Source organism: Bos grunniens, chromosome 22 (assembly GCF_055505025.1).
Source record: "Bos grunniens cultivar Pamir isolate PY7600 chromosome 22, Bosgru_T2T1.0, whole genome shotgun sequence".
NCBI classification, from domain to species: domain Eukaryota; kingdom Metazoa; phylum Chordata; class Mammalia; order Artiodactyla; family Bovidae; genus Bos; species Bos grunniens.
Genome location: NC_141186.1, coordinates 12,253,079 through 12,277,286, shown reverse-complemented (window position 1 = coordinate 12,277,286; position 24,208 = coordinate 12,253,079). Strand labels below are relative to the sequence as shown.

At 48.8% G+C, this 24,208-nt stretch overlaps 1 protein-coding gene across 11 annotated transcripts in view; it reads left to right on the top strand.

Annotated features, from left to right (window-relative positions):
- SCN5A (sodium voltage-gated channel alpha subunit 5) overlaps window positions 1-24,208 on the top strand; it is a 108,044-nt gene that overhangs the window by 76,010 nt on the left and 7,826 nt on the right. For 7 of the 11 annotated variants that reach the window (XM_086365961.1, XM_086365959.1, XM_086365964.1 and 4 more), the window contains 8 exons: window positions 319-473; window positions 10,422-10,595; window positions 14,369-14,491; window positions 16,565-16,846; window positions 19,482-19,535; window positions 20,140-20,277; window positions 20,911-21,015; window positions 22,378-22,648. In XM_086365961.1, the coding sequence (XP_086222087.1) occupies window positions 319-473; window positions 10,422-10,595; window positions 14,369-14,491; window positions 16,565-16,846; window positions 19,482-19,535; window positions 20,140-20,277; window positions 20,911-21,015; window positions 22,378-22,648 (1,302 nt within the window). Of the gene's footprint in view, window positions 1-318; window positions 474-10,421; window positions 10,596-14,368; window positions 14,492-16,564; window positions 16,847-19,481; window positions 19,536-20,139; window positions 20,282-20,910; window positions 21,016-22,377; window positions 22,649-24,208 lie in introns of all 11 variants that reach the window. The other 4 variants (XM_086365963.1, XM_086365965.1, XM_086365957.1 and 1 more) reach the window with 1 other exon arrangement.

Genomic DNA, 24,208 nt, shown 5'->3' with positions numbered 1-24,208 from the left:
AACATTCCCCCAGGGGATGAGTTGCCCGGGTGAGCCCGGGACAAGCTGGAGCCCGGCCCAGACCTGCCAGGCCCTTCATCTACTTACTGGTAGCCTAGTCCATCCACCCTCTGCATGGAGTACCTGCCGCCTGCAGCCTCCTGAGGGCAGTTCACATGGTCGTCACCCCCCACCGTGGCCCCGCCCCCAACGTGGCCCAGTTCATTATCCATCATTGTAACCACTTTCAGTCATCCTTTCAAGTGTCCAACTTCCTGCTATCAGATGTGGGTGTTCGCAGGTGCCGGGCTGGGTCTGAGCCCTCTCCCTCCCCCACAGGCTGTGTCCGCCGCTGTCCCTGCTGCACCGTGGACACCACACAGGCCCACGGGAAGGTCTGGTGGAGGCTGCGCAAGACCTGCTACCGCATCGTGGAGCACAGCTGGTTCGAGACGTTCATCATCTTCATGATCCTGCTCAGCAGTGGCGCACTGGTACCCTCCTGGGGGTAGAGGGTGGGCAGGGGGGCATGAAGTAGAAGGGGTAGGCAGAGAAAGGACATCTCCAGCTGGAAAGCCAGGTTAGAAACTGGGGCAGAGCCCTCTGCTGAAAATGAAACCCCCCAGGGCCCCAAATGAGGACCAACTCACAAACTGTCAACACCCACAGCACATACAGAGGTCAGAGCAGAAAGGGATCATGGCAGAGGTCATCTGTCCAGGCTTCCTTGTTCCACAAAGGGAAGTGATTTTCCCAGATCCCAGTGTACAGCTGGCATAATCTCAGGTCACCAACCACCTACACCTAAGCCCTGGTGACATACCCACCTGCACACAGCATCAGACATGCCATCAGACTGGTTCAGTGCAGTTAATGCAGGCTATCGTACACTGGTAGCTCCACTCCTTCCATGTCTTCTAGGGCTAGAGGCCAAGCTATGTAGTTCACACATTATCACATTTAATCCCCATAGCAACCCTTTGTTGAAACATTAAGTAACTTGTCCAAAGCCCCACCATTCACAAGCAGCAGATGTGGCATTTGAGCCCAGAGAGTCAGATTCTAAGTCCTTTGTCTTGACTTTCCATTTGTTCAATAGATCTTTACTAAGCTCTCCTTGTATCTACTGGTCCTGTGATGCGTGGAGGGGCAATAGGAGGAAGAGACCCCGGCTCTGGCCTCAGGGACTCCTAGTCTAGTTGGGGAAACTAGATTCAGCAGGTTTGAGATAGTCAGAGATCAGCTCCAGAGAGAGGAGAAAAAGAATGGAGTAGGTGATTCAGAGTGATGGAAGGTCAGGGGGAACTAGAACAATCAGGAAGACTCCTTAGAGGAAGCAGATGGAGCTGGACTACGGAAAACAGGGAGGTTTGGTGAGACCAGGAGGAACAGCGAGGGCCTCTGGAGATGCCCCAACTGGTTCCCAAGCACCCTACTCATCTCTTGGAGCCCTTCTAGAAGGAGAGAGTTGTGAAAGGTACTTGTGAACAGGGAGAGGGGTGATCAAGAAGGCAGAGGAAACAGAAACTTCACTAGCCCAGAAGGAGCAAGAACCCAGTATTGTTGGGGAGATGAGAGCCCCATGAATGAGCAACTAACAAGGAGTGCTTTGGACTATAGATAGGGAGAGTGAGAGGGCTACTCTGATCCCAGGCTGTTTGCCTCCAGCTCATGCTGCTGCTGCCTTTGAGACTTCCCTGTAGCTCAAATGGTAAAGAATCTGCCTGCAAGGCAGGAGACCAGGGTTCGATCCCTGGGTTGGGAAGTTCCTCTGGAGAAGGGTATGGCTACCCACTGCAGTATTCTTGCCTGGAGAATTCCATGGATAGAGAAGCCTGGCGGGCTACAGCCCATGGGGTCGCAAAGAGTCGGACACGACCAAGCAACTAACACAGTCCACATGCTGCCTCCTCTGGGGCCAGCCACGGGGAGACACTGCGGCTGTCACTTCTAAACCTCTGGGCCTCCCGCCCACCCTGTACTATCCTGTCGCTGTTCCAGAGTGGGCCTGGAGCCGCTGCTTGCTGGCTACATGCTGTTTTACCATCGGCTAGAGCCAAATCTCTGTAGGCTTCAGAGAAGGAGGATTTGACAATATGTTAACGAGTTTTGTTTTTAAACAGCCACAAACAAGGGCAGCCAGAGCCATTTAGTCTGGGCTGTGGAGGAAAAGCTCAGCCTGGCATAAGTGAGGAGGTGTTTTGGCAAGCAAATGGTGAATCTCATCAGGGTAGACAGCCAAGCACTGTTTAAAAAAAAAAACCACATCAATGATATATTGAGAAAAATAAGTCAGAGTGTGTTATTTAAAGTTATAAACTTGTTTAACAGAAAGCAGACTATGTATCACTTTGAAATTGCTGAAGGGAAAAAAAATTTCTTTTGAGAACACAGATTTTACAGCAAAAAAGATATGGAGAAAAGAAGGAACCAGGAAGCATTAAATCAGGAAACAAAATAATATGGCAAAGACAAGATCAGACATGTGTTTTATTAATAAATGTAATTGGATAAAATTCATCATTTTAAAAGGAAAGGATTCTAAGTGGATCAGAAAAAAAACAAAAAACTACAGCCGTGTGTTCTCAAAGTACAACCCTGAAACTCTGTGACTCGGAAATATTAAAAGTGAAATAGTAAGATATAGCAGGAAAGTGTAAATAAGGACAACAAAAATCAAAGTGCTTTTGTTTGTTAATGTTAAACAAACAAATGTTGAACTCAAGGTGAAAATCTTCAGATAAAAAAAGAAGGTCCAACGGGGTCGCGAAGAGTCAGACACGACTGGGCGACTGAACTGAAAGAAGTAAAGAAACTATTCATGAACCAAATATGGGGGTGTGTCATCAAAGATTATGATTCAACCAGTTTTGTCCTCCTGATATCTAAAAAAATAAGAAAGGAAAAATAGAGGTAGAGAAAAAACTTTGACTTGGGGCAGGTGAAGAAACTAGAAAGTAACAATATTGCTAATACTTTATGTGGGATATAGCCAAAGCTGTAATGACTAAAATTCATAGACTTAAACATTTTCCTTGTTAAATAGAAAGAATAAATTTATTAACTCAAGAAATTAGAAATATAACAACAAAATAATTGTAAAGAAAGCAAAGGAAATAATAAAAACACAAATTAATGAATTAGAAAATAAACAGTAAAATTGATAAAATTCCAAAGCTGATTCCTTGAGAAATTAAAGTGATCAATAAACCACTAGCTTATCTAATCTCTTACATCTCCAAGAGTGGATTCTTTCATATTTTCAAGGAAGAAAATAATTTAAATTCTATTTAAAAATCTTCTGGAGTATGAAAAACAGATGGAAAATCTATAAATTATTTTTATGAAAGCTAACAGTGCTGATTTTTAAAAACCTTAAGTATTACCAAAAGTAAAACAACACACTAGTTTTCATACTCTATACTTGTGAGTAGTGATGCAAAAATATTAAAATACATGCAAATATGATTCAGTAAAATATTTAAAAGATTAAATGAGTCACAGCGAGGTATATCCTAAAAAGTCAGAAGGATGCCCTGTTAGGAAATCTATTTACATGAATCAGACAAAGATGAAAAGCCATATAATTATCTCAGTGAATGCTTGATTTTTAAAACTTTGGTAAAAATAGAAATAAAATAGATTTCCTTTACTTAATGAAAAACTTAATTTCAAGTTAACTTCTACATCATCATTAGTAGTAAGTAAAGCACTAGAAACATTTTATTAAAGTCAAGGATAAAAAAAGATAATTTAACTACCTTTTAGCTGTTTTTCATTATTTAATAATGACTTTGAAGGACTAGCCAGTGCAGTTAATCAAGAAAACCAAACATGCAGCATAAAAATAGGAAAATAGAAGAACTGAAGTTAATAGAATCAAGTATAAAATGAGTTTAAAATAATACAAGCATATCATTACTTGTAGATAATGGTTGCTTAGAGAAAATTTAACACTCATTCAGTTCAGTTCAGTCCCTCAGTCGTCTCCGACTCTTTGCGACCCCATGAATCGCAGCACGCCAGGCCCCCCTGTCCATCACCAACTCCCGGAGTTCACCCAGACTCACGTCCATTGAGTCAGTGATGCCATCCAGCCATCTCATCCTCTGTTGTCCCCTTCTCCTCCTGCCCCCAATCCCTCCCAGCATCAGGGTCTTTTCCAATGAGTCAACTCTTCACATCAGGTGGCCAAAGTACTGGAGTTTCAGCTTTAGCATCATTCCTTTTAAAGAAATCCCAGGGCTGATCTCCTTCAGAATGGACTGGTTGGATCTCCTTGCAGTCCAAGGGACTCTCAAGAGTCTTCTCCAACACCACAGTTCAAAAGCATCAATTCTTCGGCGCTCAGCCTTCTTCACAGTCCAACTGTCACATCCATACATGACCACTGGAAAAACCATAGCCTTGACTAGACGGACCTTTGTTGACCTCTGCTTTTGAATATGCTATCTAGGTTGATCATAACTTTTCTTCCAAGGAGTAAGCATCTTTTAATTTCATGGCTGCAGTCACCATCTGCAGTGATTTTGGAGCCCAAAAAAATAAAGTCTGACACTGTTTCCACTGTTTCCCCATCTGTTTCCCATGAAGTGATGAGACCCGATGCCATGATCTTCGTTTTCTGAATGTTGAGCTTTAAGCCAACTTTTTCACTCTCCACTTACACTTTCATCAAGAGGCTTTTTGGTTCCTCTTCACTTTCTGCCATAAGGATGGTGTCATCTGCATATCTGAGATTATTGATATTTCTCCTCGCAATCTTGATTCCAGCTTGTGCTTCTTCCAGCCCAGCGTTTCTCATGATGTACTCTGCATATAAGTTAAATAAGCAGGATGACAATATACAGCCTTGGCGTACTCCTTTTCCTATTTGGAACCAGTCTGTTGTTCCATGTCCAGTTCTAACTGTTGCTTCCTGACCTGCATACAGGTTTCTCAAGAGGCAGGTCAGGTGGTCTGGTATTCCTATCTCTTTCAGAATTTTCCACAGTTTATTGTGATCCACACAGTCAAAGGCTTTGGCATAGTCAATAAAGCAGAAGTAGATGTTTTTCTGGAACTCTCTTGCTTTTTCGAAGGCTCGAGTATATTTGTAGTGTGTTTATCTGTTTGTCTTCCTTTACACTCCAAAGGAAAGTTTAATAGTTTTCTTCATATATCTATTATACATTTCATGTTATATTTATTCTCAGTTATTTTATGGTTACAATGCCTGGCATCTAAGGACTATTGGAGAAATGTTACTTGTGACTAAATGTTTCTATTACAACAGCAACAATTATTTGTACATTTGTTTTATAACTAGCCATATAATATAATATAATATGGCAATATTATATATATAATATATATAGCTATATATAATATATAATATATATAGCTATATATAATATATAATATTATATATATGTATAGCCATTATATATAATATAATATGCTGCTGCTGCTGCTAAGTTGCTTCAGTCGTGTCCGACTCTGTGCGACCCCATAGACGGCAGCCCACCAGGCTCCCCTGTCCCTGGGATTCTCCAGGCAAGAGTACTAGAGTGAATTGCCATTGCCTTCTCCGTATAATATAATATAATATATATAGCCATATAATCCGAGAAGGCAATGGCACCCCACTCCAGTACTCTTGCCTGGAAAATCCCATGGACGGAGGAGCCTGGTAGGCTGCAGTCCATGGGGTCGCTAAGAGTCGGACACGACTAGGCGACTTCACTTTCACTTTTCACTTTTCACTTTCATGCATTGGAGAAGGAAATGGCAACCCACTCCAGTGTTCTTGCCTGGAGAATCCCAGGGACAGGGGAGCCTGGTGGGCTTCCGTCTGTGGGGTCGCACAGAGTCAGACACGACTGAAGCGACTTAGCATAGCATAGCATAGCCATATAATATGGCTAGTTATAAAACAAATGTACAAATAATTGTTGCTGTTGTAATAGAAACATTTAGTCACAAGTAACATTTCTCCAATAGTCCTTAGATGCCAGGCATTGTAACCATAAAATAACTGAGAATAAATATAACATGAAATGTATAACAGATACATGAAGAAAACTATTAAACTTTCCTTTGGAGTGTAAAGGAAGACAAACAGATAAACACACTACAAATATACTCCAGCCTTGAGCAGAAAGACTGAATTAGTTCCTAAAACAGTTGATAAACTCAATGCAGTAATAAATTTCTAATATTTTAAAGGGAATTTGACAAAACGTTGTTTAAATGTATCTTAAAAATTATGAAAAGTGACTAGGAAAATTTGTGTGACACTAATTCAGGAATCGACCAGGAGAGCAATGGAACCACACAGAAGTCGTAAGCAAATATAGAAGTGTAGTAGATTATCAGAGAAGGCAATGGCACCCCACTCCAGTACTCTTGCCTGGAAAATCCCATGGATGGAGGAGCCTAGTAGGCTGCAGTCCATGGGATCACTGAGGGTTGGACACGACTGAGCGACTTCACTTTCACTTTTTACTTTCACGCATTGGAGAAGGAAATGGCAACCCACTCCAGTGTTCTTGCCTGGAGAATCTCAGGGACGGGGAGCCTGGTGGGCTGCCGTCTATGGGGTCGCACAGAGTCAAACACGACTGAAGTGACTTAGCAGCAGCAGCAGCAGATTGTAGTGTTGACTTCTACTCTGTGGATTTAGAGTGGGTTCTTTAATAAAGTGTTAGGAAACTTGACGAGTCACTCTAGAAAAAATATTAAAATAGATATTTACTCCTTACCAAAATATATTAGATTTTTTAAATTATGATGCAAAACAATGAAACAAGAAGGAAAGAAATAGAAAAGAAAGGTCATTTTTTTCTGGCCTTTGGAATAGGCAAGGGCTTTCTTTTACTTTCTTTTACATGTGTACCTCATTCTTTTTGTTTTTAACTTTTTGTAGTCTTTTTTAAATTAAATTTTTATTTTATATTGGAATATAGTTCATTTATAATGTTGTGTTAGTTTCAGATGTACAGCAAAGTGATTCAGCTCTAAATATACATATATCCATATTCTTTTTCAGATTCTCTTCTCATATAGCTTATTACAGAATATTGAGTAGAGTTCCCTGTGCTATACAGCTGGTTCTTGTTGATTATCTGTTTTATATAGAATAGTATGTACATGTTAATCCCAAACTCCTAATTTATGCACCCCCCCTACCTTTCCCTTTGGCAACCATAAGTTTGTTTTTTGTGTCTGAATCTGTTTCTGTTTTATAAATAATTCATTTGTATCATTTTGTTGTTTTTTTTTTTTAGATTCCACATTTAAGTGATAACATATGATATTTGTCTTTCTCTGCCTTAACCTACTGTGATAATCTCCATGGCCCATCCATGAGGCAAATGGAATTTTTATTCTTTTTTATGGCTGAGTAATATTCCATTGTGTATATGTATTCCTCTGTCAGTTAACATTTAGGTCGTTTCCATGTCTTGGCTGTTGTAAATAGTGCTGTGGTGAACATCGGGGTGCTTGCATCTTTTCAAATTATAGTTTTCTTCAGCTATATGCCCAAGAGTGGAATTGCTGGATTAGCTTTTACTTTTTAAGTAACCTCAATACTGAATACATAGTTGTTGTACCAATTTATATTCCCACCAACAGTGTGGGAGGGTTCCCTTTTTTCCACACCCTCTCCAGCATTTATCGTTTGTAGGCTTTTTGGTAATGGCCATTCTAACAGTGTGAGGTGATTGATGCTGGTTTCACTGTGGTTTCTATTCGCGTTACTCTAATAATTAGTGATGTGGAGCACCCTTTCACGTGCGTTCTGGCCATATGTGTGCTTTGTTTGGAAGTGTCTATTTCAGGGGGCATATTGAGTTGAATGAGCTGTTTGTATATTTTGGAGATGAATCCCTTGTTGGTCACTTTGTTTGCAAATATTTTCTCCTATCCTGTGGGTTGCCTTTTGGCTTTGTTTATGGTTTCCTTTGCTGTGCAAATCCTTTTGTGTATAATTAGGTCCTATTTGTTTGTTTTTGTTTTATTCTCATTACTCTAAAAGGTGGATCCAAAAATATATTGCCACGATTTATGTCAAAGAGTGTTCTGCCTATGTTTTCCTCTAAAAGTTTTAAAGTATCTGATCTTACATTTAGGTATTTAATACATTTTTAGTTTATTTTTGTGTATCGTGTTAGAGAATGTTCTAAATTTCGTTCTTTGACATGTAGCTGTCCAGTTTCCCAGCATCACTTATGGAAGAGACTGTCTTTTCTCCATTGTATAGTATTGCCTCTTTTGTTGTAGATTAATTGACCAGAGGTGTGTGAGCTTATTCCTGGGCTGTCTTGTTCTATTGATCTATATTCCTATTTTTGTGGTGCTAGTACCATACTGTTTTGATTTCTGTAGCTTTGTAATGTAGGCTGAAGTCAGGGAGCTTGATTGCACCAGCTGTTTTTCTTTCTTAAGACTGCTTTGGCTAGCTGTTTCACACATGGTAGTGTATATATGTCCATGCCATGTATGTATATATGTCAATGCCATGTATGTGTATATGTCAATGCCATGTATGTGTATATGTCAATGCCATGTATGTATATATGTCAATGCCATGTATGTGTATATGTCTCCCAGTTTGTTCCACCCTTCCCTTGTCCCCACCACCACCTTTTCCACATGTCCATTCTCTACGTCTGCATCTCTGTTACTGCCCTACAAAGAGTATTGCCCTGCACCATTTTTCTAGATTCCATATATATCGTTAATACTTGGTATTTGTTTTTCTGATTTACTTCATTGTGTATGACAGACTTAAGGTCCATCCACATCACTACAAATGACCCAATTTCATTCCTTTTTCGGTCTAATATTCCATTGTAAATATGCACCACATCTTCTTTATCCATTCGTCTGTTGATGGACATTTTTGTTTCCATGTCTTGGCTGTTGTGAATAGCGCTGCTATGAACATAGAGGGTACATTTACCTTTTTGAGTTAGAGTTTTGTCTGGGTCTTTGCCCAGGAGTGGGATTGCTGGATCGTATGACAGTTCTATTTTTGGTTTTCTGAGGAACCTCTGCATTCTTTTCCACAGTGGCTGCGCCAACTTACAGTTCCACCAAGCGTGTAGGATGGTTTCCTTTTCTCCATACTCTCTCCAGCATTTGTTATTGGTACACTTTTTAATGATGGCCATTCTGATTGGCGTGAGGTGGTACCTCACTGTAGTTTTAATTTGCATTTCTCTAATAATGAGTGATGTTGAGCATATTTTCATGTATTTGCTAGCCATCTGTATGTCTTCTTTGGAGAAATGTCTATTTATGTCTTCTGCCCATTTTTCGATTGGGTTATTTGTGGGAATGGAGGTTGTTGTTATTGTTGTTTATTCTCTTTTTTATAATTTCTGTATTATTTCATTTTTTTATCAAAGACACATATTTTTATAATCAGAAAAAAAAATGCCTGCTTTTTATCTTGAAGAATCCGCAAACCCCACCTGGGGACCTGAATTATCCTTTTGTCCCACCTACACAGACCAGGTTAACCACGTGTCGCCTGGGCAGTGCGTCCTTGGGCACTGCTGATGGCTTGGGCCCCTGGATCACTGCAGCTCACAGAGGCCCTGCAGTCGCACAGGGAGGCCCAGAGCGAAAGACGGAGGCACTCCCCAGGGCCCTCAGTGACGCGTTCAGTTGCCTAGACTGGGAGCCTCAGAGCACATCCTGGGGGAGGGGCAGATACATATCGGAAGCCTGGAGTTGGAAGAGGGCAGCAGAGGCCATTCGAGTCTCTCTCAGCCCAGGGATTTGGGTTGAGGCAGGAGTGAGGAGGTGGGGAAAGACCAACAGCTAGCTTGTTAGACAGACTGACTCCCAGATTCTGACGATTGCAGAAGGTCTGACTTTGTCTAGTCCTGTGTTTCCTAATCTTCATATCTACAGACTGCCTTCACTATCACTTCTGTGCAATTTTGCATTAAATATAAACACTCACTGGTTTTTTGTTTGTTTGAATAAATTTATTGTAAAGGGAAACTTTGAATGATTGTTGTCATTGGAAACCAATATTGTTTCCTATGAAAAGTAGGTAAGTGCCCAAAGTGAAGACAGTAAAAACACAGTGGGGTGGGCAGGGGGAGATAGATGTGTGCTGTTTCCGACAATAGGCTGTGAGCTGTTTTAGAGAGATCTTCATGATGGATGCACTAGCCCTGAACTGAGACTTGCTCTTCAAAGTGAAGGTGGAAGCATTCTCACTGCACATTCTTCCTTGTTGTCCATACACCACGTAACACCATTTCCTGACCCAGCAGTGGTGCCCACGGGGCTCAGAGAGCATGCCGCGGAAGCCCCTCCACTGTGCAGCCTCCTCCGCCCTGGCCTCCTGGGGGAGGGATGCTGTCAGGGATGAAGGCTCATGTAGGCTGGGACCGGCTGGGTCAGGACGCCATGTCTGCCTTGCCCACCCTGGTCTGCAGGCCTTTGAGGACATCTACCTGGAGGAACGGAAGACCATCAAGGTCCTGCTGGAGTACGCCGACAAGATGTTCACCTACGTCTTCGTGCTGGAGATGCTCCTCAAGTGGGTGGCCTACGGCTTCAAGAAGTACTTCACCAACGCCTGGTGCTGGCTTGATTTCCTCATCGTGGACGTGAGTGTGGCCCCTGAGGGAAGAGAGGGGAGGGGGAGCCCTTTGCCAGTGGGAGAAGGAACTGAGGCTGAGGGATCGGAGGACAGGACAGGTGGCGGGAGTTCCACAGGCTGACGTGGAGGCTCTTGGCTGTGCTGCAAGGCAGGCGGAGGGGCAGGAGATCTGAGTCTGAGGTCACAGAAGGGAGGCAATCAGAACCCCCAGCCAGGGACACAGGGAAGTCTAGGCCCTGCTCCTGGGAGAAACTGGACTCACTGTGGGGGTCAGTGCATACAGTCCTGGCAGGGCTGTGAGCCAGGGCGGGAGTGAGTTCTCACCCTCTCAGGACTGCCAGAAGTCGGGTGCTGATGAGCCTGTATTACAGCCCTCACCACGGCACCTTGTGAAGTGTCCGTCAGGACCACTACACACATGGCCAGTTAAGAGCCTACGTGTCTACACATGAGAGGGGATGAAGTGAACCAAAGGCCAGAGGGCATGGGGTTGGGGAAGGGGTGCTGGGCAGGTGGGAGGTCGTCCTGGCTCAGGTAGAAGGTACCACAATGGGGAGGATGAGTCGGGATGGAGTCACCTGTGAGGAGGAAAGCCATGAACATGGGCTGGGTGAGGGGTTCCGGCCAGCTTCCCTGGGTCATCTGGTAGCTGGCAGGCCGTGCCAGTCTCTGATGTGTCCAGAGGGGCCTGGGGTAGGAGGCTGGCATGTCCTCTGGGCACCCGGTGGGCAGATGGAATGCAGCCCCTTCCCCACAGCTCCCCAGGCCCCGGAACCTTGTTGGGTGCAAGCAGGGTGAGTTGGGGGTCTTGCGGGGCTCCTGAGTACAGTCAAGTGGGAGAGTAACCAGAGGGTGACGGGGGGAGAATTGAGGCTCAGGGTGCGGGGCAGCCTTGGATCTGTGCTCCCTGAGGGCAGAGGGAACACGGCGAAGGGCCCAAGTGAGGGCTTACCATCTGGCTGTGGTGCTTCTCCCACAACAGAATGTGGGTCAGGATGTGCAAGCTGGGAAAAGCTTTCCAGAAGACGCCCATGGCTTCTGGGCTTGGTATCAGGCTCTGCCCACCTGCAGGGGCTGTGCTTCCTAGAGTTGTAGCTTAGGCCTGTGCTCAGTCCTTACAGCAGCCCCAGAGGCCCAAGGCGGGGCTCGACGGCCAGTGGACCTGGCCAGGGTCAGGCCTTGGTGGGAGGTCAAGCTTGAGTGGCCCCCTGAGCTAGAGTACGCGTGTGGACACAGAGCCTCATGGGTGGGCCTCCTCACAGGTGACTCCAAGCCACCACAAGCGGCTGAAAAGATGTCAATGCTGGGGTAAAGGGTGCTGGGGTGGCAGTCAGGGAGGGGCTCTGGGTGTGCTTATAGCCTGGGGCCCTCAGAGCCTCCCTGAGGTGACGGAAAGGACCGTGGGGCCTCCCTGCTAAGGGGCTGTGGGAAGCCCTGGGAGCCTGGCAGCTCCGCCCTGGCCCCCTCACCCACCTGTTCCTGCAGCTTCATGGGACTGACTTCCCCAGGGCAGGCCAGATAGAGTCTGCAAAGATGTCTGGGGAAGCCCACACCCCTCCCACCCGCCTCCCACCCGCTGCCACCTTGGAAAACTTAGCTGAGGCCAGGCCTCAGGGCCTGAAATTCCCAAGATTGGAGAATCAGCCTGTGGAGAGGAAAACTGAGGGTCCCAGCGGAGAAGGGCCTGGCCCAAGAAAAAGAAGGAAGTAGTGCTGGAATCCAGCTTTCCTGACACTGGCCGTGCCCCCTGACCCCATTCCCACACCCCATGGAAATGGTGTACTTCAGGCCTCAAGATCTGGAGAAAGGTGTTTCCATGTTCAATTCATGCAGTTTTTAAAAACTGCCGAGCATCTACTATATGCAGGTGCTAGAGCAGACGCTGCGGACCTCAGGGAACAAAATAGACAAAGTCGCTGCCTGCGTGGAGAAAGGTGACTGGGAACCAGAAGCATAATACATGAGCCGGCTTTATATATTACCCTGGTGATGTACACATGGAGAAAAAGAAGTGGAAAGGGAAGGGGATTAGGAGGGCCCGGACTCAGAGAGAAGAGAAGACCCAGATGACAACTTAAACAAGCTGGCTGAAAGTAGGCCAACTGTGGTGATGTTTGAAGGAAGTTGGGGCTAGCCAGGCAGACGTCTGCAGAACATTCCAAGCAGAGGTTGGAGCAGCAGTGCACAGGTCCTGTGGTGGGAGAGTGCCTGGGACACGAGGAACCACAAGGAGCGCAGAGTGGCTGGAGCAGAGGAGGGGACTGGAAGTGCAGGAGTTGAGGCCAGACTGCATGGGGTAGAACGCATGCAGCCTTTGAAAAGCCATGGGCCTTTATTTAGAATGAAATGGGAGGTGCTGGAGGGCTTTGGACAGAAGAATGACATCATCTGACCCATTATGAAAGGATCACCCTGTCCAGGGGAGGGGAAGTGCAAGCAGGGGGAAGGTTGGGAGGCCGTGGCAGTAATCCAGGGGAGAGATGACGGTGGCCTGGCCAGGATGGCGGCAGTGGAAGTGGTGAGAAATATTTGGTCTTCTGAGGTATTTTGAAGGCAGAGCCAACAGGAAATCCTGATGGGTTGGATGTCGGGTGTGTGAGACAGAGAAGGCAGGGATGATGCCAAGGCTTGTGGCTTGGGCAGCTGGAAGGATGGAGCTGCCATCAGCTGAGATCAGGTGGAAAGTTGGGGCAAGCTTGGGAAGGAACAGACAAGGGCGGCCTGCTGGGGACTAGCTAGGGAGCCTGGCCAGACCTGGTCCCTGGGACCCTGGCCTCAGCAGCAGGTCCCTGAGAGAGGCCCCTCGTCCTCTCCAGAGTGGGGACCAGCATCCTCGAGGGGTGAGTCGGGGCAGCACAGAAGTCCATCCTGGGAGTCCTTGGAGGAGGCAGCTCCTCCAAGCTCTTCTGCCCAGCCTTCTCCCAACCTGCACTTCCAAGCCTGGAGCAGGCTATGGGGGTCACACCTACCCCCCACTCCCCATGGCCCCTCACCACCCCCAGGCTGCCCTCAGAGCCCGGATGGCGGTAATGGTGATAGCCAGCGAGGTCAGGCAGGAGGCCACTTCCAACCTGTGATCACTGGCCAGCAGTGACATAAGAAGGGATTGGATGCCCATGGAGCTTTAGAAGGATAAAGTCCGAGGGGTAGAAATGTCCCAGTGGGGGCAGGGCAGAGGAAGCAGAGAGCAGTCCACAGGGGCTCCATCTGAGCCTCTCTTCCGTGAAGATGATAGAATGTTGCAAGGTTCAGCCTTGAGGAAATGCCCCAGGATGGTCTGTCTGCTCTCATTCAACTCAGGATGGTCCTTCTTCCCCCAGAGAGTTTACTCTGGGGGAGGGGATGGGCCAGCCCAAGAATCTGATTTGAAGGAAAGCACACGGGGACCTAAAGCCACCCAGGCTTTGTGGCCCTGCTCTTCCACACTAGCAGGTGGCTTTGGAACTCCATTTTCTCATCTGTAGAATGGGGAGATGCATTCCAAGGCCTGGGGTGAGTGGAGCTATCACAGACATGTGTGTGAAGTGCACACCGCAGGCCCGTCCGTGGTGAAGGCCTGAAAGCTGGGACACGCCTGGCCTTGTCCCCAGCCTCTTGGGCCAGGGCAAGGCTGACCCAGCACAGGACAGCCTGTGAAGACGATCCAGCCGGAAATCATAAAGCCTGGACACGGGGAGGCCTGCTGGCTCTCTCACTGAACCCAGCCTGAGTTCGGTAGGCCAAGAGCCCCGCTACCAGTCTCAAGCTGGCCTCATGGCCTCACCGCCCTGTCTCCCACAGGTCTCGCTGATCAGCCTGGTGGCCAACGCCCTGGGCTTTGCTGAGATGGGCCCCATCAAGTCACTGCGGACCTTGCGTGCGCTCAGACCCCTGCGAGCCCTGTCACGATTTGAGGGCATGAGGGTAAGAGGGGTGGCTCCGTAAAGGGGACCCCCAGACTCACTTGCTGACCTGCTGCAAACGTGTGAGATCTCCAGGAGGTACGGCTGGGCTTAGAGGTGCCCGGAGGTGGAGAGCTGTAAGAATCTCCCCCCAGGCCCGATGCCCCAGCCCTGTGGGCTCCACGAGGGCCAGAGAGCACTGGACAAAGGAAAGGAAGCAAGGGCTGGACCACGGGTGTCTCAGCTGCAGCCCAGCCCCGCCAGCCCGGGCCCCTTCAGTTTCTGCTCTCCCATAGGGCCTTGTGTCTGTGTGCCCTGGCTCCTTGTGCCCGTCTGTGTCCCCCGCCTCCTGACAGACACAGGTTGCCTCCCCTCTAGGATGGGCAGTAGGGCAGGGCTAGTAAGGATAAAGCAAGCAAGCAAGCAGCCAGTTGTAGTCCTACCGATCAGAGAGCAGTTTGATTTGCTTAGTAAACTCTTTGGCACTATTTTCTAAGTGCAGAGAGCTCTGCCTTTTTTCCAGTCACTAAGTTCTACCAAAGAATGTGCACATTTAAGGCAAATTTAAAAGCCCAGCAAGAAAAAACATTACCCGTGATATATAGCAAGAAAACAAGCCTATGTGTTTGAGTATTTTATTGTTTTTTATAACAATGGCAACCCACTCCAGTACTCTTGCCTGGAAAATCCCATGGATGGAGGAGCCTGGTAGGCTGCAGTCCATGGTGTCGCGAAGAGTCGGGCACGACTGAGCGACTTCACTTTCACTTTTCACTTTCATGCATTGGAGAAGGAAATGGCAACCCACTCCAGTGTTCTTGCCTGGAGAATCCCAGGGACGGGGGAGCCTGGTGGGCTGCTGTCTATGGGGTCGCACAGAGTCGGGCATGACTGAAGTGACTTAGCAGCAGCAGCAGCATAACAGTATGAGTTTTATTGAGTTTTTTATTGTTTGTACGAAATGTGCATGGTTCTGTTGTGACTTTAGCAGACAGCTCTGTGTGTCTCTCACTGACCCAGAAGACACCACTCTGCAGCCCCATTCGGTTGATGGCTTTGAACTTCACCCACATCCCTGATCCATGGAGAAACAAACTGCTTATTTCTGGTGGGAAGCCACTCACAAGTGAATAATCCGACCTAAGTTAGATGCTCCCAAATGTCCAATGGGAGAAAAAAACACTTGGTTCTGGGGCGCGGGGACATGGGGGAGACACTAGTTACCAGGATCGCCTCTGCTGTGGCTACTGGCTACAAAGCCAGCCAAAGGCAAGTGCGAGAGTTGGTTTCCACCCTGTTCCCATGTTCATTGCATGCTGGGCCAGGGGCACCCCCCTCCCACTTCCTCTGCACGTGTCAGCATGACCCGTCCTGGCACCATACCCACCACACAGCCCCACGCCAGCTCCGCCTCCAGTTTGTGTGGCAAACATGTTCCTGGCTCACAGACAGCTGGGGACTAGGTCCCTCCCTGGAGTGAAGTCCCCAGTGCTTTTTGCCAAGGATGCCTCTCCTGGGTGCTGTGAATTTAAATGAAGAGAGCACGGGGCTGTGGCTCCACAGGGTCAGAGGGCCGCTCCCTGGAGCAGGCAGAGGCCCAGTGCGTGCACACCGCCCCGCCAGCCCTGAGCACCCTCCACACGCACCACCCAGAGAGCCCCTGGGCACGCTTTGCGGGAGAACACCCATCCATCTCAGGAGCAGCAGCCCCAAAATGAACCAGAAACTCAGCCCAGATAATGTGTCTCCAGAGACCCTTTCTTCCCCATCAGATTTCTGGCATACTATCTAGCAGAGACTGTGTTGAAAGTTAAGTTTGAAGGTCATGGATTCCGGGCAGTGCTATGAAGGATAAGACAGAGGGCTCTGAGCTGTGTGAGTGTGGGATGCAGAGCAGAAGGCACGTGTGCTCTCTCTCACTGCCCACCAGAGCTTCCAGCCATGGACTGTTCTTTCTTGTTGACAGGAAATGTTCCCCACCCGTACCCCCGCAAGGACCTACACCCAGGGAGTTCAGTAGGTTTGGGGGGCATCTTACAAAGGGGGTGCATTCTGAGCACCCCCAGAAACTGAGTCTGTTCTCTGCCCACTTGAGGTTGTGGTTAACGCCCTGGTGGGCGCCATCCCATCCATCATGAACGTCCTCCTCGTCTGCCTCATCTTCTGGCTCATCTTCAGCATCATGGGCGTGAACCTCTTCGCGGGGAAGTTTGGGAGATGCATCAACCAGACCGAGGGAGACCTGCCCTTGAACTATACCATCGTGAACAACAAGAGCGACTGTGAGTCTTTCAACGTGACTGGCGAATTGTACTGGACCAAGGTGAAGGTCAACTTTGACAACGTGGGGGCCGGGTACCTGGCCCTTCTGCAGGTGGTGAGTCCTGCGGCGGGCGGTGGGGGGGCTGCCTTCCTTTCCCTGGTTGTCCAGCAACAGGTCCCTTCCCCGAGGCTGTGGGCAGGAGGGGGACAGCGGGGCCACTCTGGATCCTCACAAGAGGGTCAGGATTCTCCAGAGACTTCTTGTCTGTTTGGGAAGGTGCCAGATGTTCCTTTCTAAGGAAGATGCTACACTCTCCAAATATGGCGTGGGACTCCACACTGGGGCATTTTACCCAGCTCTGCAGCCAGCAGTCAGGTTGACTCCTCACACTGTCAGTTTGGCAGTGCGATAGCACAGGTTGCACGTGAATGACCACAGACACCCAGGGACTGAACCGTTAGCAAAATTGTGACTCTGGCCGCCCCTCGTTATACAAGGGGGTGATTCCTCCTGCCTTGTTTAAAAGAATATGTTTACTTTCATCTTTAATGTGCAGGATGTTCAAACACTCACGGCCCTACCAAAGTTTCTATTGATTTGTGAGGACGATGGCTTCAGTGACTCTAACGCACAGCATACAAATAGCCTTGACAGCAGAACCGCAAACAGAACTGTAACACGTAAAGCTGCAGCTTTTTCTTCTTGTCCCAGTGCAAAGCCCAGACACCTGTCTCTAGTGCTGAGCAGAGGGGAACTCACACTTCCCCTCACACCTCCATTGTTGTTTGTTGTTTAGTTGCTCAGTCGTGTCCGACTCTTTGTGACCCCGTGGACTGTAGCCCACCAGGCTCCTCTGTCCATGGGATTTCCTAGGCAAGATTACTGGAGTGGGTTGCCATTTCCTTCATCAGGGGATCTTCCTGACCCAGGGATCAAATCTTAGCCTCCTGCACATTTTCTGCATTGGCAGGTGGGTTCTTTACTGCTGAGCCACCAGGGAAGCAACTCCACCCATCTCTTAAATCCCAGGAGTAGCTTGCTCCAGAGTGTCTGAAATACTTCATGGGGAACAGGATTAGAGCCCAACCCAGAAAGCCTTCCCTTCTGAATGTCAACACTTGGAAGGAAAGCCCCCGTTGTAGTCTGAGAGCTGCCTGCCGTTGCAGACACACCCGCACAGTGGCTAGAAAGAATCCGGTCACGGGCACTTCATAACCTTGGGTGGTCCCCAGCAGGTCCCACCGCATCTCCAGGCCTCTGTGCGGGTGAGGCCCCATGGCACAGGAAGCTGAAGCAGTTGCCTTCTCTATGGCTGCTTTGGTTTCCCCATCCACCCTCCCTGACTCATAAAAACTCTCAGATGTAGGAAATCTGTGTAGACCAGTTTACACCCTGAAGAGGCTTAGGACACAATAGGATTGTGCCAAGGATACCAATGAGATCTGCTAGGTAGTCAGTCTCACCACCAAGCATGTCCCTCAGCTCTGAATCATCCTAGCAGCCCAGACTGGGGCCATCCATGCAACCGGCGCCAGGACCCTGTCCTGTTCGGCCTCCTCTTTCCTGCCATGCCAGAACCAGCGAGTGTGGACTCGCAAGAGCCGGTTGTTATATTTTCCGCTATTCTGTGAGCCATTATTAAAAATTAGATTTATAAACTTGTAATTAACTCAACGATATTGAAACAAAATAAAAACTTACCATTACCGCTTGTTATCATCTATGCTCTTGAGGTTACACACGCCTATTATAGTTATACCATGGAAACACTGCAATGCTGTGGTCCTGTGCATCTCTTCCCAGCACTGAGTTCAGTAACGACACTTTGGCAACTTGAGTTTGGCCGTGATGGGAATGTTTACACAGAGAAGTTGGCACACACAGTCAGGGCTTTTTTTTATGTATAATTTTATGGTATTTACTTTTGGCTGTGCTGGGTCTCCATTGCTGCCCGGGTTTTTCTCTAGTTGCCGTGTGTGGGCTTCCCATCGGCTTCTCTTGTTGCAGAGCACAGCCTCTAGGGTTCAAGGGCTTCCGTAGCTGTGGCTCCTGGGCTCTAGAGCACAGGTTCAATAGCTGTGGCAAACGGGCTTAGTTGCTCCTCGGCATATGGGATCTTCCTGGGTCAGGAATCGGACCCGTGTCTCCTGCATTGGCAGGCGAATTCTTCACCACTGAGCCACCAGGGAAGCCCAATCAGGGCTTTTATTTTTCCTTCTGGAAAGCCATTTGTTGTTAGTCATTTGCCAACACACCACTAGCAAAAGAACCCCCTTAAGTGTGAGGGAACATTAGGATTCTTGAGGGATGTCCTTGGAAAGCTGTGGAGCAGAAGCCCCAAGGCTTATGACAGAGAGGACCAGGTCAGCACTGAGGCCGGCCTTAAAGCAGAGCAGGGAACCCCAGTGCCCGCTCTGTGTTCCTGACACCCCTGTAGGCCTCTGTGTCATTTTAGAATCTGAAATGAATGCAGATCTGAAGGGTAGTCTCTTGGCCAACATCAGAATGCTTATTCCCCCACTAAGTGACCTTCCTGGAGTGTCTGCTTGGCTGGCTTCCCCTCCGCCTCAGCCCTGAACAAGAAGGCCTTTCCCCAACTGCCCAGCCACTTGGACACCGCTGAAAGGGTGGAGCAGGCTGCCTGCTTCTAGTGGGAGGTTACTTCCTGGTCCCATCTGTCCAGATAGGAGCCCGGAGTAGCTCCATAGATGCAGAATTAAATTTCCTTACTCTTGTCTCTTTCTTCCAGGCAACATTTAAAGGCTGGATGGACATCATGTATGCAGCTGTAGACTCCAGGGGGGTAGGTTGTCACACTGGTCTCTCTCCTTGAATCAGTCAAGGTTCCAAGCACCCAAGGTTCCCAGCTGCTTAGCTGCCACGGAAACAGGGTCTGCATCCCATAAGGGCCAGGTCTCTTGTGTCAGCCCAGAGTTGAGCCTCTCTGGAATGCCCTTGGCTTCCCCTGGGACATGGCTGTATGGTCTCCCAGGGACTCCCCAGATTCTCAGATATCTTGTGAATTGCATTCACTGTAATTTAGTTGAACAAAAATTCTACCTCTGGAGGGTGGGGTGGGAGCAACAGAGACCCAATCAAGTTTCTCTGTGGTCCTGTCCCCGCCCCACAGACATACACCAGCCACCATATCACATGGACAGCTGAATGCTGCGAGACACCCCCATATACTCAAACCTCCCAGTGGCCCAGGGGCGGGAGCCACACAGGAACACAGCGCCAGCGCTGAGCCCGGCGTGCCTGCCCTCCTCACCTGCCACCACCCACCCTCCTCAACGCCAATACGCACGCAGACACACACCCCGGGTGGTGACCTTCCTCTGACACACCCGGCCAGCCCATCCCCCGTTCCTGCCTGCCTGACCTCCTGTCTGCTTTCTCCCCTCTAGTACGAGGAGCAGCCCCAGTGGGAATACAACCTCTACATGTATATCTATTTTGTCATCTTCATCATCTTTGGGTCTTTCTTCACCCTGAACCTGTTCATCGGTGTCATCATTGACAACTTCAACCAGCAGAAGAAAAAGATACGTAGAGCACGGGCCCACCAGGCTGCAGGGCAGGGCTGGGTGCCAGGCACCGGGCAGCCTCTCTGGCTCCTGGCCCCATTCCTCCTTCCTGTTGGGGACTAAGCTCCCATCGGGCTGGGGTGGGAGAGGGGTGTATCCATAATGTGACCTGCTTAGGCCCGTAAGTGTGTAACAAGGGGCCCCTAGTCTGAGAGATGAGGCTCCTGAGAGGAGCTGGGGTGAGAGTTGGGACTATTCACCTGGCCCATGATCAGGGATCATGGGGGTGGGGCTGGGGAGCCACTGCACAGAGGCCTAGGTCTTCCCAGAGTTCCATCATAGAAGCTACGATTGGGTGGCAGGCAAGCCAGGTGGGCAGAGGGAACTTCCAGGGTGGCTGAGCCGGGCAGGGGAGAGGATGGAGGCGGGGCTGCATTTGCAAGTCCCAAAGTCAGAGAGAGCTCAAGGTGAATGGGGAAAGGCACCCTGGAGAAGCAGGTCCAGGGTGGTGGTTGAGGGGGACTCTCTGATGTAGGATAAGGCATACTTTTCTCCCCCAGGAGAGGCAGTGAGGAGAAGGGCCACCCTGGCAACCTCACCAAGGAGGTCCCTGAGAACCCCCAGATGAGGCTGGTGCCTGTGTCTCTGCACTTAGGGGGCCAGGACATCTTCATGACAGAGGAGCAGAAGAAGTACTACAACGCCATGAAGAAGCTGGGCTCCAAGAAGCCCCAGAAGCCCATCCCACGGCCCCTGGTGAGCCAGGCTCTCAATTCGGTGGGCGTGGGGAAGATCTGCCCAAAGAGGGCCCTGGGAAGCCCCCATACCACAAGACCAGCTATCGGAACCTCTTCACAGTCTTTTGGTGCAACCTGGGGCCTTTGGCCTGCCCAGGGAAGGAGGGACCTCCAATCATGCACAGGGGCCTCAGTCTCATGGAGGTACAGGGGAAGGCATGAGACAGCTGTGGGAGCCCAGGGATGATCCCCTCCCACAGGAACCTCTGAGTGAGGCCCCTCCTCCCCTATAGCACTGCAGGCTTTCCCCAGGGAGGGCTAGGCAGACCCTGTGTGACCTCATCCTTGTAACTCCCTGAGCCATAGAGTCCCCAGGTGGGTGGGGCCTGCTGAGTGCTCTGCTAGGCTGACTCCCTTGGCCAAATCAGGCCAACACACACCCATGTGTGTGTATGTGTGTGTGTGTACTGGAGCAGGATGGGGGCAATACTTAGGTAACTCAGGTGAAAGTGTTAGTCACTCAGTCATGTCTGACTCTTTGTGACCCTGCAGACTGCCACCAGGGCAGCCTAGGTTATGCAGATGATGGTACCTAAATCATTAGCTTGTAGGTGGCAGCCCCAGTTTTTGCATCCAATTCATCCATGTCATCTGACTCTTTCCTGTTCTCCATGCTCTGGTCTAGGTTAGCAGTGTGTGTGTGTTTTCAATTGTTTATAATCATCTCTCTTCCCCAAAATGGGGCTCCCCTGGTGGATCAGATGGTAAAGAATCTGCCTGCAATGCGGGAGACCGGGGTTCAACCCCTGGGTTGGGAATATCCCCTAGAGAAGAACATGGCAACCCATTCCAGTAGTCTTGCCTGGAGAATCCCATGGACAGAGGAGTCTGGCGGGCTACAGTTCATGAGGTCGCAAAGAGTCAGACGTGATTGAGCGACTTACACTTTCCCCAAAATAATCTTGCAATTCAAGACACATATACAGATTCAATGGAATAAATAAATCACACAGAAAGAATGGAGAAATTTTGTTAACCTGAGGGCTGAGACAGTTTCTAGAGCTGAACATTAGATCTGACCTTGAGCCTTCAGACAGTGGGAACAAAAAGAGAAGCTTGACGAACAAGGGGCGCCATGAGAGATGGTGTCTGGGACAAGGAGCCCGGGGCTGGGCCTGGAAGCCCAGGGAGCTTTCAGCAGGGAGCCAGACTGTCCAGCATCCTGCCTTTTTCCTCTCCCCGTGGCAGTCTGTGAGCACTGGACGCCCCTGCCCCAGAGGGTGGAGTCGGAGGGTGGGTGGTCTGAGCTGAGGGGCAGCAAAGGAGGCCTGCTAGCCTGTCTGAGGCCCCTGCTGAGCCCTTCCTTTGCCCTTCCTTTCAGAACAAGTACCAGGGCTTCATATTCGACATTGTGACCAAGCAGGCCTTCGACGTCACCATCATGTTTCTCATCTGCTTAAACATGGTGACCATGATGGTGGAGACAGACGACCAGAGCCCCGAGAAGGTCAACATCTTGGCCAAGATCAACCTGCTGTTCGTGGGCATCTTCACAGCCGAGTGTATCTTCAAGATGGTTGCCCTGCGCCACTATTACTTCACCAACAGCTGGAACATCTTCGACTTCGTGGTTGTCATCCTCTCCATCGTAGGTGGGTATGCACGTCAGCTGGGCAGAGAAGGCCTCCCCTGGCCCCTGATCTGTGCTCCATGCCAAGTACACCAGCGTCCTGAATTCTTCACTCCCTACAGTCCTTCCTACCCCCACCCCCCACAATCACACACACACACATCTGGGAAGGCCACTCAGGCCAAGGGGCCAGCTTGGTAGAGGACCCAACACCCCCTCCTGGTCCCACCCTCCCTGAGACCCTGGAACACAGCTCTCTGTTTGGAGAACTTTGAGGGTGAGTCTTGGAAAGGGAATGGGGCCTGTGGGGGTTCCCTGCCTTCCCAAAGGAAAGCCTTCAAGCCCAAGGAAGAGTCTCCAGAGTTGGGAGGCAGGTGGCCCTCTGAAGTAGACATTTAACCCTGGAGATGGACCTTCTGGAGTTGAGAATTGCCACCTGCACATACCACGGAGCACACCCTGGTGTGTGCCAGGCTTCTCAGACATCACTTGCCTCATGCAATTCACCATATAAAGTCAGCACCAAGGCAGGGAAATCGTTCAGCTAGGGAGAAGCTGAGATAGGAATCACACATAGCCTACTCAGGCTGATACGACAGAAGTAGCAGACTGGGTAACTCATAAACAACAGAAATCTACTTCTCACAGATCTGGGTGCTGGAAGTCCAAGAGGAAAGCGCCGCATGGTGGGTTTCCTGCTGAGGGTCCTTTTCCCGGTTCATAACCCACACCTTCTTGCTGTGTCCTCGCAAACTGGAAGGGGCTAGGGAGCTCCCTGAACCTCTTCTATAAGGGCACTAAGCCCATTCATTCGGGCTCCACCCTCATGAAATTAAGCCCCTCCCAAGGCCCCACTTCCAAATACCATCATCTTTGAGAGGGGTAATTTTAACATACGAATTTAGGGAGAGGCAGAAACATTGAGAACAGAGCACACGCCCATATCTGTTTGACCTCAGAGCCCAAATTCCTTCTTTAAAGAACAGTTTTATTAAAATATACTTTACATAACACAAAACCCACCCTTTCTTTTTTTTTTAATTTTATTTTATTTTTAAACTTTACATAATTGTATTAGTTTTGCCAAATATCAAAATGAATCCACCACAGGTATACACGTGTTCCCCATTCTGAACCCTCCTCCCTCCTCCCTCCCCATACCATCCCTCTGGGTCGTCCCAGTGCACTAGCCCCAAGCATCCAGTATCGTGCATCGAACCTGGACTGGCAACTCGTTTCTTACATGATATTTTACATGTTTCAATGTCATTCTCCCAAATCTTCCCACCCTCTCCCTCCCCCACAGAGTCCATAAGACTGTTCTATACATCAGTGTCTCTTTTGCTGTCTCATACACCGGGTTATTGTTACCATCTTTCTAGATTCCATATATATGCGTTAATATACTGTATTGATGTTTTTCCTTCTGGCTTACTTCACTCTGTATAATAGGCTCCAGTTTCATCCACCTCATTAGAACTGATTCAAATGTATTCTTTTTAATGGCTGAGTAATACTCCATTGTGTATATGTACCACTGCTTTCTTATCCATTCATCTGCTGATGGACATCTAGGTTGCTT